The 20779-nt window shown below is 40.7% G+C and overlaps 1 protein-coding gene and 1 non-coding gene across 6 annotated transcripts in view; both read left to right on the top strand.

Annotated features, from left to right (window-relative positions):
* The window catches only part of TMEM131L (transmembrane 131 like), a 71012-nt gene that overhangs the window by 36280 nt on the left and 13953 nt on the right, over positions 1-20779 (top strand). For all 5 annotated transcript variants that reach the window (XM_053403075.1, XM_053403074.1, XM_053403073.1 and 2 more), the window contains 16 exons: positions 1441-1551; positions 4702-4779; positions 6938-7091; positions 7200-7258; positions 7657-7765; positions 8883-8988; positions 10979-11132; positions 11747-11917; positions 12509-12578; positions 13072-13189; positions 14896-15034; positions 16569-16678; positions 17428-17500; positions 19227-19369; positions 19695-19837; positions 20231-20417. In XM_053403075.1, coding sequence (XP_053259050.1) covers positions 1441-1551; positions 4702-4779; positions 6938-7091; positions 7200-7258; positions 7657-7765; positions 8883-8988; positions 10979-11132; positions 11747-11917; positions 12509-12578; positions 13072-13189; positions 14896-15034; positions 16569-16678; positions 17428-17500; positions 19227-19369; positions 19695-19837; positions 20231-20417 — 1925 coding nt within the window. The remainder of the gene's footprint in view (positions 1-1440; positions 1552-4701; positions 4780-6937; positions 7092-7199; positions 7259-7656; positions 7766-8882; positions 8989-10978; positions 11133-11746; positions 11918-12508; positions 12579-13071; positions 13190-14895; positions 15035-16568; positions 16679-17427; positions 17501-19226; positions 19370-19694; positions 19838-20230; positions 20418-20779) is intronic.
* LOC128421564 (small nucleolar RNA SNORA66) lies at positions 3703-3839 on the top strand. The gene has a single exon (XR_008332346.1). It is a non-coding gene; the product is annotated as a small nucleolar RNA SNORA66 (small nucleolar RNA).

Here is a 20779-nt window from a genome sequence, read left to right as displayed (position 1 = left end):
ATAAGTGCTAGAAATACTTTCCCACAGCCTCACCAACACTTCTGAATAAACATGCACTGAAAGTCATGCAAATAATGCTGGAGGAGGTTCCTTCACATCTGTCTGCTGTTCCCCTGTGATCACCTCTCTTGCAGCCACCAACCCACACACCCACACTGCATCTGCTATGCCCATTTCCCTTTTTTTGCATGTACTAAGGCAAATGAATGAGTTCTAGGCTTCAGAGATCGTAAAGTTGTAAATAATAATAATAATAATTTAAAAAAATTGCCATGTTAAATTTTTGTGAAATGGTAATCTCACTTGCATTGTGTCTGAGGTGGCAAAGCCTCTGGTTCTTCTTGACCAAGCAACTGTGGCTACCCTGGAATGTTAATTTACTCTAGTAAATTTCCTGCCACTGGTGCCTTCACTCCTCTTGATTCTCTTCAGTTGCCTTAGGAACCAAACAGTCCAGCTTCTGTGAGGGAAGGGGAAATTGTCCGTTTGGTTTGGATTATTGCCGCAGAGAGAGAGAGATATATATATACATTATTATTTTTTTGCTTTCTCCAAGTCCTAGTTCATAAGAGCTCAAGAGAGGGCATTTTTGTGTAACACTTGTCAGAAAAGTGGACTTATGGAACCACAATCATTAGTTTAAAAGACTGTTCTGTCTTTGATCTCCTTGCTTCAGTTTCATAACTTGCACTGCGGAACCACTTCAGCAAGAATTACTAGGAGATTATCTTCCCTCTTCCTTAGAAATCTCATATAGAAAGCCACTGTCCAAGTAAAATACTATATAACCATCTAAATAGCAGAAACAAATGTTAGCACACTTATCTTTCAGTTTCCCCTCAGCAGCCTATTTGGAGACTTCTGTCACATTATTCATTGTGAAAGTCCTATTCACATTTTAATGCATCTTTTGCTATTTGATGCATAAAATGCCTAGATTTGTTCTTACTCTTTTTATGTTTATCAGACCTGGCCCAGGTAGATGAAAAGTGGTACTTTTAGGAATGGCATATAAAATTGTCTAGAATGGTTCAATATGGTAGCTGTGGTCTGGACATTTTTTTTTAGTTCATGCTCAAACAGAAATCGCCTTCACTCTGAATTGACATTGAGATGTCACCACATGCCATATCTTACTGACCACATGGCATTAATATAATCACATTGACTGTCATCCCCAATTGCCTGGAATCACCTAGTGAAGCAGAACCTTCCCCCCAATTTTTAAAATATTGCTGAAGAAGCAATAAACAGGGGGAAAAATGTTGTAAACCATTGTGCGGAGAGGCCTTGCACTCTGGAAATGTTTTTATATATGAACATTTGGTGCAGGTGTGTTACTGAATAATTTCAATATATTCTGCTATTTTAGCATGTAACATGCTAAAGCATGTTATTTTTGTTTGAAAATAGTGAATGTAATGTACTGTTTTACACCAGGTCTTTGGAACAGGAACTTCAAGGACCATTTCAGAAGACTCTAGAAAGCAGCTAGCAAATACTTATTTACTGCTTCCACATATCAACAGTATCCAGATCTCACAGACACTGGTATAGTAACTTTTTTTAAAAAAAGTTATATTTTAGGGACCATGTAAGGTTGCTTTGTTTTTCAAAAAGAACTGTACCTCAGCTTTCTGTTTAATGTTAATGGAAATGGTACCATGGGGTTTTAAGGGCTATTGTTGTTGATTCTTGGCAGAATATTGTAGGGGGGAGGGAGATAGTAGTATTGTTGATAGCATCTCGCTCTGCAACAGTACAAATGGAGGAACAATAATCATTCCTGTGAGTTGCACAATTGACCACTGAAACCCCAGGTACTATGCACACATGTCCTAGTTTCATTTCCTGCGTTGCCCTTTGCTGCTCTCCAGTACAGTGGTACCTCTAGTTGCAGACACGATCCGTTCCAGGGTGCCATTTGCACCCCGAAAAGTCTGCAACTAGTGCTGCGCTTGTGCGCAATCGTGGAGTAGGATAGAGCGCTTCTACGCATGTGCGAAGCATGCAGAACACTTCTGCACATGCACGTGGGGCGAAACCCGGAAGTATACACTTCTGGGTTTGCCGCGTTTGCAACCCGAAAATCCGCAACGTGAAGCAAACACAACAAGAGGTATGATGGTACACTAGAAGTAGCTGCTCTTTGGAATAACAATATTTCTTACTTCTCATTGCTGATTATATATAGATTTGTAGGCAAATGGAAGTATAATAACAAAACAAAACAAAAATTGCATACCAGGCAAAATGTATGGAAGTAACCTTCATTCTTCGTGCCCTATAACACACACTCAAACCCCCCAAATCTGGCCCACCATCCCCAAAATGTTGGTAAACCCTGATGTGGACCAAACAGACAGGCTGTGCAGATCAGAAGAGGCCAGGATTTGAATAAGCTTTGTGTATTCCAAATCTATGCCCACACACACAATGTCTTGTGATAAACCCTTGAGAACAGAGTATTTAATTTCAGCATCTTGCTTTTCTCTCCGGATCAATCTGTACCTGCTCCCCACCCCACCAGCCCAAGAAAAAAGAAACAGACAGAGAGAAAGCAACACATTCTCTCCACTTCCTCTTCAAGGCTCAGATCAGCAGCTCGCGTAGCAGTCTGAGCTTTAAAAAGCACCTAGAGGTGAAAGAGGAAGTGGGGAAAGGGCATCAGATAAACCAGCTTCCTTCCCCTAGTTCTATGTACTTCTCAAGGGGAATAGGTAACCGCCCTCAACTACCTCATGCTTAGTGTGGGGGGGGGGACTCGAGGTCTTGCAGTCAGCAGGACAAATCCTGCGCAGTGCCATTGTGTCCAGAGTTGTCGCACTGGAGACTGTAGGTTCCAGTACTATTTCCAGCATTTCTGGGCAGGACCTGGCATTCAAAATTAGTGTGTTTTTTTAAGAGTATTGCTCAGGGTCTCTTTCCTAACTTTGCCACAGCAAATAAATTTTAAAATTTAAAGAATTGTCCAGTAGCACCTTAGAGACCAGCTAAGTTCTAAGACCAGCTATACTTCTTCAGATACCATGCACACAAAAGCTTATACCCAGAACAAACTTAGTTGGTCTCTAAGGTGCTACTGGATATTTTTAAATTTTATTTATTTATTTCGACTGTGTCAGACCAACACAGCTACCTACCTGAATCCTTTGCCACAGCAAGTTTCTTTCATATTGCGACCCAGCTCCTCATTTGTACATTAAAAAAAAATAAAAAAATCTGGTGTTAAAATATTGTTGTTAGAATCTTCGAAGTCAAATAATCTTGAAATCTACAGCTAAAGATTAGGCTAGTTTTTCTCTAATGGTTGCTAGGCCAGTGCCAGCTGGGATGCCATCTTGCTGAGTTTATACTTGAAAACTTGACTGGAAGCATTACATGCATTTTATAAAGGGAGAAGCTACGTGAGCGCAAAAACAAACATGCCTACCATTAGTGAAATGTGTAACAATGCTTGTGGGTCTTCCTTGTTGGGAAACATCTATGTAATTGTTCTGCTGCTTGTCCAGCAGCAGCAGCAGCAGCAGCAGCAGCAGCAGCAGCAGCAATGATTATCATAATCTGGTTTGAGCCACTTTTTATGCGTCTGCTTTGCACAAAGCAAAGTTTTGTTTGCAAGTATTTAAAACACACACAGAGGAAAGGATGGATTTGTATTTATTTATCCCTTAAAGTTACTTTAAATGCTTTATGAAATTATTGCAAACTCGATCACTGGCTCTGCCTGCTGTGGCAGAAGCAAGGGGAACAGGTTTGCTATATTAAATGTGGCAACAGAAGTGTACTGGCTTTAGCGTTAATAACACTAAGGCAGTTTATTCTGTAACATAACAGCTACATAGAAGATACTCTGTTCTTTGAGAGTTGGCACCGAAGATGTTCTGCAATTCTTACTGCATGGATAAGTGGCTGTTCATTGTGAAGGTTTATGTGAAGGTTTCTGATGGTTCTCATGTGTAACTGACAAAACCAATTATTGTTACCATCTTTTGACCTTGAATTGCTGCAAAATATGGTGGTTTTAGGAAAAGAAATTGAGATTCACGTTTGAAAAAAAGAACCAGCAAATAATTAAACAGTTAAATAATGGTATGATTAGATGTGCTATAGCTCCCCCTCATGGGTATTTGAAAGGATTCTTAACCAGAAAATAAATTGATATAATGGAAAGCTGACTTTGGCAATGGTACTGTTTATTAGTGAATTTAATTTCAAAATACCTGATTTATATAGGGTATACAAGCTCTAAGTATTCTTGAGGACCAAATTTAGGACCATAAGTTGCCATATTTGTTTGAAAATAGACCCATTTTTTGGCATATGGTTGAATTTGCTAAAATATTTTAGGTATGTATCAATGTAATCAACCACGTAAAACACAGAAGGCAACTATAAAAAGTTGTCAGAATTATATAATTGTCAAGGTTGCTGATAATAAAAATGTAGAGTTCATTATCACATTTATTATAACATTTTTATCCAAGGCGCTCAAGATGGCATACATTGCTTTCCCCCTCCCATCCTCGCAATAACCCTAGCAGACGGACAGACACTGGTTCAAAATTACTCAGTGAGCGTCACGGGCAAGTGAGGATCTGAAACCTGGTCCTAGTCTAACATTCTAAGCACTCCATCACATGTCTACACACCATACTGGTTTGACCTTCTTTGACTCTGGTTTTTTGTTTGTTTTTCCAGGCAGAAACTAGGAATGTCAGTCACTTAAAAGTTCGTCTTGAATGCCGATTACTTAACAAATTGTATCAGCATTTTAAGGTACGGTGTATACTTTTCTTCCTAAATCAGAGACTACACCAGCCACACACAGCTAAGCTAGTTGAGCTGGACTCAGCTGTGGTCTTGAAGTAGCCTTTACTTACTGTTTTGGGGGCATCAACGTATATGAACAAGGGTGAATCCTTAAGGCTAATTCAGGATATTTTAGCTTCTGTGACAACTTTAGGTCTATTCCATGGAACAGCTAACCCAGGGTATAGATGCTTTGGTTGAAATTCCTGCAGAGCAAGGAGTTGGACTAGATGACCCTTGGGGGTCTCTTTCAACTCTACTGTTCTGTGATTCTATGTGACACTGCACTGGGAAGTAGGTGCTTAAGTGATATTGTATGCTGAGATTACTCTGTTGTTGGAGCATTACCTCCTCACTGATCCCTTTCATCCTGTGTATGCTGGCATAATGAGCAAGTTACGTTGGTACATTCTATGTAGTGCATTGAATTCTTTGGGAATTTCCCCCATTGATCTTGCCAACTGTGATCTGACTGGCATCATTCGCTTTTTGAATTGCAGCCTGTCTTTGGCCGTTAAGAATGTCTTATGCCAAATCTGATGCTGACCGTGCAAAAAGCCGTAACATCATTCTGAGGACTATGTCTTAGCAGTGCCATTTTTATGGCTGCATGCCATCAAGTAGATCCAATCTAGATGGTGAATGGCTCAACGAATCCTTGCAGTTCCAACCTGAATATTGTTGTCTTTATAAGGAAGACAACAATATTCAGGTTGGAACTGCATGGATTCATTGAGCCATTCACCATCTAGATTGGATATTTCTTATTCCCAAATCTTTGCTTATTCCCAAATATTTTCTCTACGGGAAATTACCAACTACCATATTGACCTAGGCTCTATCTGCTCACAGTAACTTTAATTCAGTGTATCTGTTTTCTTCCAGCATGACTGCTTCCTTTTTAGATTCTGCCTCTTTACCTCTATCACACACAACTTAGAAAATCACTCTGCCTATTTTAGAACATAAATTCTGTGATTTCCTGTTTGCTTACATCGCATATATACATACATACAATCTATCATATATTTAAAGATGTACAGTATAAGACAGACTGTCCTTTGCTTGTCATCAGTGTGACCTGAAGATTGGCTCAAAGTTTCTTGTCACCAGTTCCCACATTTTACCATTCATAGGAGCCAACTCCTAGGGGCCAAGTGGTTTTCGCCCCCCCCCGTAAAATAATTGAGGGGGCTGCCCCCCTTAAGTTTATGGGCACTGCCCTTCAAATGGTGTGCATGCACCGCATCATGTGATCGATTATGTAGGGTGGGGTTTACCTGCCCCCCCCAATATTTTATTTAAGTTGGCACCCCTGTTGCCATTCCATATCAAGAAGTGCCTAACAGTTAAAAGGCACACTCTTACTGGAATATACTTTTGTGGATTAAGAAGTGGAGGTCTGCCTTGTCCACTGTCCATATATGACTGTAGATTTACGGTAATTCTCTTTTGAAGGTGCTAAACTAACTTTTAGAAGAAAGATATAATGGTCACGTTAGAAAACTGTATGTACATGTCTATTTACACTTATGTACCCACCCATCCTGGTCCCTGCTCCTGCCAACCTAGCAGTTCGAAAGCACGTCAAAGTGCAAGTAGATAAATAGGTACCGCTCTGGCGGGAAGGTAAACGGCATTTCCATGCACTGCTCTGGTTCGCCAGAAGCGGCTTAGTCATGCTGGCCACATGACCCGGAAGCTGTACGCCGGTTCCCTCGGCCAATAAAGTGAGATGAGCGCTGCAACCTCAGAGTCAGTCACGACTGGACCTAATGGTCAGGGGCCCCTTTTACTTTTTACCCACCCATCATTTTTGTTTCCTTAACTGTGTATAGCTAGAGGATTTCCAGTGCAGAATGTGCAGAGGAACAGTATTTATCCTAAAGAGGCAGAATGTATATCATGCTGTCCCATTGCTGTGCATTTGTAGCAGAACATTATTTCCTAAATTAGTATAACTTTCTCTTCAGATTCCCAGCAAAACATCTCCTCTTTTGGCATGCTAGACACCAGGATTTTTTTAAAGGGACCATAGCAGGTTAAGTCTTGCAGTTCTGAATGAATCATTCTGATTGTTCTCATGTGAATAATTTTTTGGATTTCCCTTTCTGTTTTGCATTAGAGTTGCTGCTTTGCATCTGATGGCCTAATGCTGCTAGAGATAAGCTTAATGGTCAAAATGGAAAATATGCAACATGAATTTGTGGACCTTAGACAGTACTTACTGGAAAACCTTTTTGTAGTTTATGTAGCAATGGACAAAACACAGACCTCTGGTAAGTCCAAGATGTGTCTGCATGTATGTTTCATTGATATAGTATGTTCTTGCAGCAATGGACACAAATATGGTTTGACCTTTTGTCTGTTATTCTTTTTTTGAACAGATGATTCCCCAGTAGTCTTGTATGTGTTGCATTCAGGGAGCAACCTTCTTTATGTGCAGGTAACTTTTTTAAAAATACATAATTTAGTACAGGGGTTCTTAACTTGTGGTCCAGGGAACCCTAGGGAGTCCATGGATAGCTTCAGGGGTTCCTTGAACCAGGTGCAATTTATCCCACCCAATGTTGTAAATGAAACTGCATGTAAAATTGTGTATGTATATGTTTGTGTGCATTTTTCTGGGAAATGAGTCTATAGCTTTTATCAGATTCACAAAAGGGATCCACGTCTGATTGTTAAGAGTATCATAATTAGCTTAAGAACTATCCTTGGGTGAATGTAGATGATTTGAGATTTGATCTGACAAATTGCAGTTTAAATTGTCGTGAAGATGAACTTCACAGCAGCTAAGGCAGTTATAGCATTATACTAATGTATACTAATGTGATTTCTTTGTAGGATGTAAAACACTTGTCACAGGAAGGAAAATTTTCTGTGCAGTTTGAGCCAATATTGCTGCCATCACTGACCACAAATTTCACAAGAGTTGCTTCTGTTGTTTGTAAAGGTACAGTGTATTCAATACAACATAGTCTGATGTATACCTTCCCCATTATACAATATGACAAAGTTTATTAAAGAGGATATGGCATGTAACAGATACACTTCCTGAAGATTATATATTAAGTGTCCATTTTCATGATCACTTCTAGCACATCTGTCCCCCCACCCCACCCCCCGCAGCCCCAAAAAGAGAGATGTAAAGTTCAGGACATCTTGAAGCCATGGAATAAACATTTTTCTGTGCAGTGGTGTGTGGGGAGATGAAATAATTGCATTCTTGTCAGAAATACTTGCATTCTTGTCAACTTAAGCTTGCACACTTACCTGCTTACCTGCTGGTAACTTGCACAAAAGTTCATGGCATTTAGTGTTGTGCTGTAAATCTATTATGTGCAATGTACCTACAACACAATGTTATGTACTATGTTAATGAAATTTACAAATGCCTTGGTTTTATTCATAAACAAGGACAAATGCTTTAGGAGTGTGCACAGATCTCAAGATTTGGCTTGTATTTGAGCATTAAAAAATAATTCAATTTTATTTCTGAGTCACTCTGTGCAACTTTGCATTTCAATCTGTAATTCTGCTCCTCCAGCACTTGGTATAGAACTGCAGTCTGCTGACACTCCACATTACCTAACAATGCACTGGTGTTCATCAGTTGGGGAAAGAAGCTCTTAAAATTGTAGTAAACAAATGGAAGTCTGCTATGGGCTCATTATTGTGATGCAGAAACAGAAGAAGGAATTCAGTAGTATAGCCTGATTGCACATAATAGGGCTGATGTGAGTAAGCCCCATTGAAGTCAGTGGAGCATGCTTCTGGAGTTAACCTGCAAAAGCTCAGGCAAGAAATCTCTCATAACCAGAGAGATTTAGTCATCCTGAACCCACATTTGTTTGATTTGGATCACATTCCATCCCAATCAGTAATATATCCTGAGATATTGGCATAACTGTGCAGGAAAAATGGAACCCTTTGAACACCCAATAAAACGTCAAAATGTAGATAAGGCTGAATCAAGAGCACTGCATTTAGCCTCCTTAGAATAACAACATTCTCAGACTATATATTAAAAAGTGTGTGCTACAATAAGATGTCTGTTTTCCTTGGCACAGGTACGTTGTGTGGCCCTGGAAGCAATCACATTGCTAATGAGAGGACGAATCTGTTAGACAGTACAGCTTTGCCAAAAGCATGCCATTCCCATCCTGTAATGGAAGGGTGAGTTTTTTTTGCTTAATGCTGCCATTTTAAATTATTAAACATATACCAAAGCAAAGAAGTTTAGAACATTTTTTGAAGTTCATGCTCTATATAGTAAATTTGTGTGAAAACAGAAGGGTGTTCTAGCTCTGGTCTAGTTCATGTGGCAGAGCACAAATGACTTGCAGGGCTTCTTTAAATGTCACGGAGCTCTACAAATCCCACCTCCACATTACATATCCAGGGCATATAGAGATTTCCATGTACTGCCGTTGTCTCAAGAGACAATGGAAGAGTACACCTTTGGGGGTAAAGTCAAACTGTTGGAGAGGTGGTTGTAGAGACTAATAAGGGGAAGCCCTGTTTTATAGCAGCTGGGGCAAGTGAAGGTGTCTGGTTTCACTGTTAGTAATACACCATGGCATTTCTTCTCTCTGCACTTCTCCCAGCGGTCACTGCTGTGGATACATGACCTCTCTTTCTGTCTCCAGACACTGCGGTTGTCTGCAAGTGATTTCCACATGGCAGAGTTAATGTTGCCAGCCTTTGTGTCACATTTGCAGACATCTTTGTAACACAGAGTGTCGTGCAGTGGTAAATTAATCTCACAGTCTTCTTTATAAACAGAATAAAACTTTTACTTGAGAAAATAAAGTTGTTCATAAACAGTATAGTCAAAGAGCATACACAGAGTGCTCATAGCAGCTATCTAACTCTTCACAGAGGCATTGTCTTAGTTACTGATTAACTGGAGTCCTGGAGCCACTCTGCCTTAAACAATACAGATACACACACCGGCTGAGACAAACAGGCACTGACTGACTGAGGCCCATAGAGAGCCTGGCTACTTTTATAGGGCATTCAAGATAAGTCACGAGTCACAGTGACTTTGCAGCTTGCTGCAAACGGTTACAGCTAGCAGGCTTGAATGATTTTGTAGGCCTTGCCTTACTTCTTCTGCTCTCAAGAACCTTTATCTCATGACACAGAGTTGGTCAGCCAGCAGGCCTGGTGCATGAAGCCAGCTCCCTGTAAAGCACATCTTTGGGAATCCTGCCATCTTCCATTCTGTGTACATGACCAAGCCAGCTTATGTATGATGTATATTTCCAATGTAGTGGATCTAGGGAAAGAACCACAAGAACCACATGCTGTGTTCTCAGACAGGACGCGGGTGGCGCTGTGGTTAAACCACAGAGCCTAGGACTTGCCGATCAGAAGGTCAGCAGTTCGAATCCCCGCCACGGGGTGAGCTCCCATTGTTCGGTCCCTGCTCCTCCCAACCTAGCAATTCGAAAGCACGTCAAAGTGCAAGTAGATAAATAGGTCCCGCTCCGGCAGGAAGGTAAATGGCATTTCCGTGTGCTGCTCTGGTTCGCCAGAAGCGGCTTAGTCATGCTGGCCACATGACCCGGAAGCTGTACGCCAGCTCCCTCGGCCAGTAAAGCGAGATGAGCGCCGCAACCTCAGAGTCGGTCACGACTGGGCCTAATGGTCAGGGGTCCCTTTACCTTTACCTATGTTCTCAGATGTTCTACTTATGAAGTGTGCATAGTCACACTTTGTGAGTACAACATCACGTGATGTCCTGGCTCATGTGGAAGACATAGTTCAAATCAAATAGCATGGATAGAAGTTTCTTCCTTGCCTTCAAATAGGCTTTCAGTGAAGTCAGTTCACATATTCACCTGTGATGCAAATGATGTATGCAGATGTGAAGCAGCCCTATCTAATTTGTGATCTTACCCTTATATTTACTTTGATTTCATCCATTTGAATAATTCTTAATGCAACTTCCAGGGCATGCTACTCTCACCAGGTGGTTTATAAGTCTGAAAAATGTATGTATATGCACACGCAACAATACAGAAATATAATCAAATAAGACAATATTATTTGATAAACAGCAATAATAAAAAGGTATGCTTTAAAGATCCTGGTTAGACCATAAGGCAGGGTGTGATTTTTTGCAAGTAAATAACAGCAGTGAACTGTTTTCTGTCTACAGGTATGTTGGAATCGATCCATTTGCAACGGTATTTTATATAGAACCACATCGCAGTATTTCTGCATCTTGGTTAATATGGTTTACCAACAATTTTGATTTTAGCATTGTGCTAAATGACGTATATGTTTCAAGAGAAACAAAGGATATTTTAAAGGTGAGTTTTTCTTGTAAGCCTCACTTGGTACTTTTCCTTAAACAATTAGCAATGTATATCAGCATCCCATTCATTAAAATCTCCATTTATATACTGGGCGTGTGTACTCAGCCCTAAAAAAAAAGAATCACATCAGAAGAACCAAGAAAAGTTTAAATTGTGTTGCTGGTTGATAAATTGTGAACAGTTATATTAAACTGCTTATTTTGTGTTTATTTTAGTCTGCTAGTTGTGGAATTTGGGAAGAGCTTATTCAGGGCATAAAAGTCCCAAGCTGACCAGATGAAAATAATAGCTTATCTTCCCATTTCTGTATTCTGAAATGTTGCCAGGCATTGCCTGCACATTTTTCGAATCTTTCCTCATGGGAGGCTTGAGGCTGTCATGGTGCCGATTTTTTCACCCATTGCCAAATTCCATACATGCACAGCATGACTGTTAAGGAATGCAAGCAGCCCTGCTTATACATGAATAATTAGATAAATTTCTTTAGCTAGGACCCAATCTGCCACTCCCCGTGTATTATTAGAAGCAGAAGATAACAAACGGCGCAAGACTTGCATGTAGATGTACTTTATATGCACTTGGTTTGATCTGATGTTTTTTGCCATTAGGTTCTGAACTTCACAGATCCTTTGACTCTACCTCCAGGATGTTGGAATGTGTTTTCCTTGAAACTCCACATCAAAGAATCAGTAACAAGTTTATTTTCCAATATTTTTGTGGCCACAAATATTGGAGTGATATTCGAGATACCGCTGCAAATTTATTCTGCTTTGTCCCAGGTAGTATATTGAATTGCATATGTTTACAGTAGTATATTCTGACTTGCATATTTTACAGTTCATAGAGTAGTAATTAATTTTTGAAGTGATACTACCTTTTCAGAGTATTAGATTTTTGGGAGGTTTATCCAAATTTCAAGTTAGGAAAATGTTGTTAGGAAAATGGTTGAATGAAGTCTTAATTTACGCAGAGTCACTGGAGCATCAAATATTCCTTATGAATTCATTTTGTATTGTATTGAATAGGGTGCAGAACTCAAACCAGGATACTATGGAACACTTTGCATATTATTTTAAGTGGTGGAAATTGAAAGTGCACATGATTCTGAAAGCTAGTGGAGATGGTTTAAGGTGCAAGCACTTTTCATCACTTCCATCTAATGTGCAAAGTGGCTTGATTTCCTCCCCTCATTTGTATTTTTAAAAAAACATTGGGTGTGGGGAAATATTGAAAACCGTAGAGTTGTTCTTTACATGCTGACTTAAATACAATCATAGAATTGAAGAGTTGGACGGGACCCCAAGGGTCATCTAGTCCGACCCCCTGCAATATTTGTTAATTTATTTAGTGCTTTAATCAATGTTTTTCAGAAGGGAGATCTTCATTTTGAAGCCATAGCACATCGTGATGTGTACTGTTCCTTGCGAATGTCAGACACAGGTAAAAGCAGAAAAGAAGGATGTTCCCATCTATGATACTAATGTATAAATAAGATGTGTTGTTTTTTTAAGTAAAAATTATTTCTTTCTGAACACCTAACTTCTTGGTAGATTTTAGCAGCCTTCTGGTCATGCTATGTTGAACATCTTATAGTGAAGTCAGTCTGCTTTAGATAGTCTGCTTTTGTTCTGGGGAAAGAGGCAATGCAGATTTGTGAGCATGGCAGGGGTGCTGGTTTTGCAAGAGCCTAAAAGGGAAGGTGGGACAGAAAATTGTGCAAGAGGGAGAGAATAATATTGGGGCATATTTTTTAAAAAATATAGAAGTTTGTGGTCTTGTGCATAAATATGGGGGGGTTGTTTAAGAGCTGTTATGCATTCGTCATACTATTTCTAAATGTGCTCTCTTTATGACTTCTTGAAATCAAATTTTGGAACAAAAGAAGCAATAAACAAATATTATGTATCAATGAAACGGAATGTTATTATTTTAGCAAATCTGCTTTGGGAAAGGAGCCTATCTCTGGACAGTTCTACATGGAGTGTGGATTCTGACCTTGCATATCAGCTCCACGAAAAATGGCAAAAAATTAAGCACAATGAAATTTGCAGGTGTGTATACAGAATGTTCTTGATTTCAACATTAGAGTGGTAAAATCTTGCTATGCTTACAGTCAACGTGTTAAAATCCATGATGTAAGGGCTAATACTAAATAGTCACATCCTGCATTACAGAGGGTGCAGACATAAGCACTCCTGATTCCTTAAGCATGGTTAAGGGAACAGGCTGTGGACCATAATATTACATGCATCTTCTGCTTCCTTCCAGTACCCCCTGTCCTCCTAAATCCCCAAACTACTTCCTGCTAGCTTTAACTACAGTTCAGGCTTTTACATGCACTAGAAATAGCTGCAAGATTGAGAGACTCCTTATAGTGCCTAACAATGTGTTCCCTCCTATGGGGGCCTTTTCTCTTTCCAGACTACCCCCCTTTTCAGCTCTTAAAAATGCTTTGCCTCCACCACTGAAGTCAGGGGTTACAACCTTTCAATTACTTCCTTTCGCTGCTTCTCGTTTTCTGAAATTTTCATTCACTGTTGACAGCAGCAGAAGATGGCTCTCATTCAGTTGCTTCCAGTCACAGTACTCCATTCCCTACAATGTCCCAAGTGGGGAAAGGAAATGATTTGCCTGGAAGGTGCCACATCAAAGAGGTCTGCTACTGCTGCCTCCTATAAGAACCAGTACTGGAAGCCAGTGTGGTGTAGTGGTTAAGAGCAGTGGACTCGTAATCTGGTGAACCGGGTTCGATTTCCCCACTCCTCCACATGCAGCTGCTGGGTCACCTTGGGCTGGTCACACTTCTCTGAAGTCTCTCAGCCCCACTCACCTCACAGAGTGTTTGTTGTGGGAGAGGAAGGGAAAGGAGATTGTTAGCTGCTTTGAGACTTCTTAAGGGGAGTGAAAGGCGGGATATCGAGTCCAAACCTCTCCTCCTCCTCCTCCTCCTCCTTCAAAGTCTAAAAGAGGGACACAAGAATGGTGTCAGTGGCCAGCCCACCTGAGCTGCTGAAGCTTTGGCATTTACCATCAGCATTGGTTTTGACCAGATGTTTATAAACCATGTAGTTCCTGAGCAATAATGGACCCTGGTTAGCATTCACCATGGTTAAAACTGGGGCAAGCATATGCTTGAACCATAGTTAAAACCAACAAGGGTTTTGCATTGAAGAAGGGAACAAATGAGTGTGATTCTAATGCTTTCACTGAAGTGAAGGAATCTGAAGCATTGTGCTTGCATCAGCCCTTAGAAGTGTGCAGAATTCATTGTCAAATTTTCATTAAGTGGCCATAAAACATTTACAGTTCTCTCACTCTTTTTTAAAAAAGGTATGGCACTGTGTTGTAGAATCTCTAGTAGGAGATTTAAAAGTAAAAGGATGAAACTGAAGATTCTAAAATATTGCAAACACAAGGCCATAATTAGAGGGCTCTTGGAGATTTCTGTCTCTGAAAGAGATGATCTGTCATAACATGGCAAGCCAAAAGTTTCTTGTTCTTTTTTGATACTTTTTATTACATTTTCCAAACGTAAAACAATACAAACTACACAGCCTCATAAGCATAACGACCATTTCACAGCACTGCAAAACAGTTATTAGCAACTGAATGAAGAGATTAAACTAAACAAAGGATATCTGTCCAAAACTAAAATTGGGAGGGAGGAGGATGGATCGATTTATCACTAATGTTGACATAGCTAGTAAATTGAAACGGGGTGTCTTGAAACCTCTCTTATTTATGTTCTTATTAACAGGAGAAATATTGGGGAACTTGTTCAAGCGTCTCATCAGAAGGATCATAAAGAAGAATCCTTTGCATTACCTTTACCCCACTTGGTTACAGAGCTTGGTCTCACATTGAACTTCAGTGCAGCTGCACCAATGAATAGCATGGTGAGGCCATTTTTAGATTTATTAAACTTTTTGTCATAATTCCTCACTTGTCTCAGTTCCATTTTTGGTTTTGAAAATAGAAAATTGTAAGTACTTATACTCATTGTCTTATACAGTCGTACCTTGGTTGACGAACGCCTTGCAACTCAAACGTTTTGGCTCCTGAACGCTGCAAACCAGTGAGTGTTCTGGTTTGCGAATGTTCTTTGGAACCTGAACATCCGATGCAGCTTACGCAGCTTCCAATTGGCTACAGGAGCTTCCTGCAGCCAGTTGGAAGCCATGCCTTGGGCAGGGGCGAAGGAAGGCGGTGTGACACCCGGGGCAGGCATCGCTACGTAGGGCGTACGTGCGCCATCGCTATGTACAACGCATGTGCCGTACATAGCGACACCATACATTCGCTGTATAGCGGTTTGCTGCCAGCGCCACTCCAGCGCCGTACGGACGGTGCCAGGATCCTCTGCTTGCAGCTGTAGTGGCAACGGAGGTATCCCGGCACCATCCATACAGCGCTGGAGCAGCGCCGATGGCAAACCGCTATACAGCACATGTGCAGCGTAGCTACATACAGCGCATGCATGTGACGCCACACACGTGCTGCACTTAGCGGTTTGCCATCGGCGCCGGGATCCTCTGCTCGTGACTGCAGCCATGAACAGAGAATCTTCCACATGTGGCTGTGTTGGCGCGATGGCTGCTCGCGCCCCCGTGGGGTGGCTTACTGTTACCCCCATAGACATGGAACCTGGGGTACAGCGCCCCCCTGTTGCGATGCCACTGTGCCTTGGTTTCCGAACGTTTTGGAAGTTGAACAGACTTCTGGAACAGATTTTGTTCAACTTCCGAGGTACGACTGTACTTAATGTCATTATCAGGCCTGTTGGGGTCTTATGTATTAACTGAAAAAGCAGGCTAAAAGCAGCAGTCTCCAGGTTCTTTTAAACTTTATGGGTCTATTAAAACCTGATAGCTGTGGATATGTGAAATTCCACACAGACTGTGTTCAGATAAAGTGTGATGTCTTGTGATGGGAACAAGCCTGCCCAAGCCTTATGCTTTCATGCTTTACCCTTTCAGGCACGGTGGTAGCAACAGCAGAAGAGGGGGGAAGTAGCTGTGATCTTCTCTCTGGGAACCTGTGTGTTTGCTCATTCTTGTTAAGCCATGCTTTGGCTTAGTATCACATTCAAACTACGCCATAGCCTATATTGTCTCATTGTATAATGCATTCAGTACTTTTTAAAGAATTTTTTTAAACCTTAAATCTACCCCATTCTTTTTCAAGACACTCTCTTATTTTGAAAACAAAAAGAAAAGGACAGACAAAATTGTTTCTAGCTCTGATTTCGCAGTTTTTATCAACATGAATAAGATGTGTCAATATTTCTGTACATTTGTAAATATTTCGGAAAACACTCCAGATTTTTAAAAAAACGTTTTGTACCAAAAATAGCAGAATTTGGGAGTAGGGAAGAGGCTTGAATTCTAAAACATGAAGTATTAATATTGTTGTTTTTTCCCAATTATGTAGGTAAAATATTTTACGCTAAGAAACCCTTCATCTTTCCCAGTTATGTTGCAACTCCTGCCTCTTTCTTTTTATCCGGATCCACGTGCTCCATTGACTCTACTCAGCAAATGGTAATGAGAAATAGTTTCTTGTGGTAATTTAAGAAATAGTATAATCTGAAAATAGTTCCTTTCCCTCCGTGTATTTGGGTGGGTGGGGAATGAGCTTGCATCTACCAGTCATGTTCTGTGCATGCAAAGGGTCTTCATGGTATTGGCACAAAGTTTCTAATGCCATGGAAGATCCCACTTGTATTTAGGCTTATTTCACAATAAAGTGGTACCTTGGTTCTCGAATGAAGTCCGCTCCAGAAGCCTGCTTGGCTTCCAAAACGTTCGAAAATGGAGGCACGGCTTCCCTTTGGTTGCAAGAGCTTCTTCTACTCAGCGGAAGCTGTGTCACATGTTCAGGTTCTGAAAAACGTTCGAAAACGGAAGCATTTACTTCTGGGTTTTCGGCATTCGAGAACCGAAATGTATGGCAACGGAGGAGTTCGGGAACCGAGGTTCCACTGTACCAGCCACTAACATGTGGCGATCAAGGGTTAGAACCATAGACTTGCAGCGTTGGAAGGGACCGTCTCATCCAGCCCCGTGCACTGCAAGAATCTTTTGCCCAACATGGGGCTGACCCTGAGATTAAGACTCACATTCTCTACCAACTGAGATATCCCAAATTAATAGAAGTGCCATGAGAAGTTGTCTTACTTTTTCCTCCATTCATAATTGAGAACTATATGAAAATGGCTTTTTATGGTTCTTTACTTTCTATAATTTTTTTAAGAGTTTATACATGTATATTCTTTTCTTGGTTTATATAGGTTTGGTGCAAATGTACAGTCTATTAACTTCACAACCACTGAATTTAGATTGACAGAAGATTATGCTCACAGGGTAAGCAGTGTCTCATGTTACTCTCATATATGTTTTTCACTCTCAGAAATGGAACTTAAGGTGCTCTTTGCATTAAATTGGAAAGAAACAGCCACCACGCAGCTGAGAGTTTGTGGTTTATGCAGAAACATGTTTGAGCATGAAAGGAGTTGGCCATTTTTTAAATAACCTGTAACCTGCATTTAATTTTTGGATTGCTTAGGTCAGGAATTCCCAAACTGGTGGAGCGCTCTGTCACAAGAGACTAGGGCCCTACGGGATTTGACATCTTTCCACAGGGCCTGCAATGCAGAGCTGTTCTACCTGGCCTTTGGCCAAGGCACAGTCTGACCCCCTCCTTCTGTAATCCTCATAGCACTCTAGCCCAATGGTTGCCATTAATTTGATTTGAATTAATTTTATAATGAAATGATTTTAGAATGTTGTATAATTTTATTGTTGTTGGCCGCTCTGAGCCCAGCTTCGGCTGGGGAGGGCGGGATATAAATAAAATTTTATTATTTATTATTATTATTATAACTGTGGTCCATGGACCAACAGTGGTCTGTGAGCTTCATACAGGTAGTCTGCAGCATCTATGCATTGAATAGCCATATTGATTGTCATTGTGTTTTTATTTCTTCTATTGTTTCTTATATTGTATATTACAGTTTGAACACTAGGGAATTCAAGTTGCAATACAAAACATACAAGACATAAGAGATGCAATGAAATACAATTAAAAAACATGCAGCATATAACTCAGTGGATTCCATTTGCTGTAACAGGCAGAAAAAAGTATTAAGTAGTCCACCAAGGCTATCAGATTTTCAAGTTACTGGAGGGTCAGGGTTGGGAACCATTGATTTAGCTATTAAATGGAAAACAATTTTTGAAACATTTGGAGTTATAACATTTATTTAATATATTGCTGATTTAGAAAAAAATCTTCAAAACACTTGCACTTTGCACTCCTCAATGGAAACACCAGATAATAAGAGTGCTTGTAATTCCAGAAAGGGTTCAGGAACTCTGTTAAATGCGGCTTTATTATTCCTACCCACAGCACTGAAAACCTCAGTAGACACGGGCAGGTGGCACCTGTATTTTCTGTATCCCCACCCCTCACACACATTGCTGTAAACATTTTCTCCCCTTTGTTAATGGCAGTGTCCTGGTATGCTCATCCTTCCCCTTTCCCCAGTATTAAGATGAGGTATGACTGGGGCAGATGGGGCAAATAAAATACCGTATTTTTCGCTCTGTAGGACGCACTGGACCATAAGATGCACATAGTTTTAGAGGGGGAGAACAAGAAAAAAAAATCTCTCCGTCTCTGTGCAGCGCCCCTTCAGCTAAGCGGCCGGAGAAGCGGAGCCCCTTCCATTTCTCCTCCCGCTTCGCTGAAGGGGCGCTGTGCAGAGAGGGAAAGCTGCCCAGCGCCTCTCCTGGCTTCAGCAAAAGCAACACGAAGCCTCGGGGCGCAGCGGAGACTTATAGAGCCTGCATTTGCTCCGTAAGACGCACACACATTTCGCCTTAATTTTTGGAGGGGAAAAAGTGCGTTTTATAGAGCGAAAAATACGGTGCTCTGTTGCCTCATTAGTGGAATGGGACAGTCAGGCAGGACAGGCGTAAGTATGCAGGGCAAGTGGAACTGTAGTCTTTCCTTCTCTGCTTCTCATCTTCCTGATTTCCCTCAGGAGCATGGATGTTTTAGTAATGGTTCGCTCATGTTGTTTTGCAGGACGAACTACAGGAAGACTATGATTACATTGGATCTAGTTCAGAGCTGCTTTATTTAAAACTGCAGCCTTTAGAAACTAAGAGAGTTGGTGTTGTCTTCACGCCTATTGATTACAAAAGGGTAAACTCCCTTATACTGGTCAGGTAGGTCTCTTCTCGAGATTCTGTGGGGCGAATTAGGCACTGTTTTAGAAAGCTTTGTTTCATATTTCCATCAGTGAGTGTAGGCCCCAGGGCTACATCCAAATTTGATCTTTGGTACTTTCCCTCTTAAAGCTTGGATTTACTGTATATGCAAATTATAGAAATATTTCGCATCCACAGGAATTGTATTTGGTCTTGGCAAAGCATAGCAGTGAATTTTACCAAAAGATGCCCACATCTTGCAAGTTGGTGGGAAGACTGCTTTTCTTTTTCCCCTTTAAATTTTTATTTATTTATTTATAAAGGCATCCTTGCTTTATTGCAGGAATAATTTGACTGTTCTGGATGTGGTTTATGTCGAAGGCATTGGAGCCAGAGAGCTGTTGAAAGTAGGGGGAAGGTTGCCAGGGGCAGGAGGATCCCTTCGATTTAAGGTGCCAGAATCAACCCTTATGGACTGCAGGAGACGTGAGTGACAATCTGAGAAGGACTAAGTGAGATTAGTTTAACCAAACAGATGTGCATGGTTTGGAGGATAAAGTGGCCAGTCCCATGGGCACAGCTATGTGTGAATAACATAAACATCTGTTTTCACATGCATAACCATGGTTGTTGCTGCGCATACTTAAGGTAATACACATGTGCAATCCTCACATAGACGGTGTGCCCTGATTTAGGAAGAGTTGCATGTGAAGTATTACATGTCATCATTCCAATTCCCATCTCCCTTTCATAATACGGATGAAGACTTGAATATATTGTAACATAGTTGTAGGAAAGTACGGTTTCTGCGACTTAGAAGTACCCTCAAGATGACTTTTAATGATTACCTTGAAGTAACTTGCATTTTGTTTTCTTTAGAACTGAAAGATGGCAAGCAAATTTTATCCATCACAAAGAACTTTAAGGTTGAAAACGTTGGTCATCTTCCTATCACTGTAACGTCTATGAAGATTAATGGGTACAGCTGCCAGGGTTATGGATTTGAAGTACTCAATTGCCAAGATTTTTTTCTGGCACAGAACTCTTCGCGGGAGATTAGCATTGTGTAAGCATTTGCCGCTTTCCATTGACAAACTGGCTTACTTTAGAATTGAGTTTAAAAGGAACCACACTATTACACTTATATCCTACCTCAAAGGAGCTCAAGGTGTCATACAAAGTTCATATAAATAAATAAACATTCCAAGAAGAGGCTATCCTTGTTTCTATGACTGTTTGGAAGCACTCTATTGTGTCATTCTTTACAGTGCTAACTTTGCCTTAAGGGCTGCAGAGCTTACAGTCTGTTGTGTGTGTCAAGCATTTTGTTTTCCAGTTAGGGTCATGCCGCACAACATTGTAACTTTGAGAGGGCAATTTCAGAGCTGAAGGAAAAATAACTTATCCTACTGTGGAACATGTTATGGG

The sequence above is a fragment of the Podarcis raffonei genome, chromosome 9 (assembly GCF_027172205.1).
Source record: "Podarcis raffonei isolate rPodRaf1 chromosome 9, rPodRaf1.pri, whole genome shotgun sequence".
Classification (NCBI taxonomy): domain Eukaryota; kingdom Metazoa; phylum Chordata; class Lepidosauria; order Squamata; family Lacertidae; genus Podarcis; species Podarcis raffonei.
This window is presented reverse-complemented; position numbering and strand designations above follow the sequence as displayed.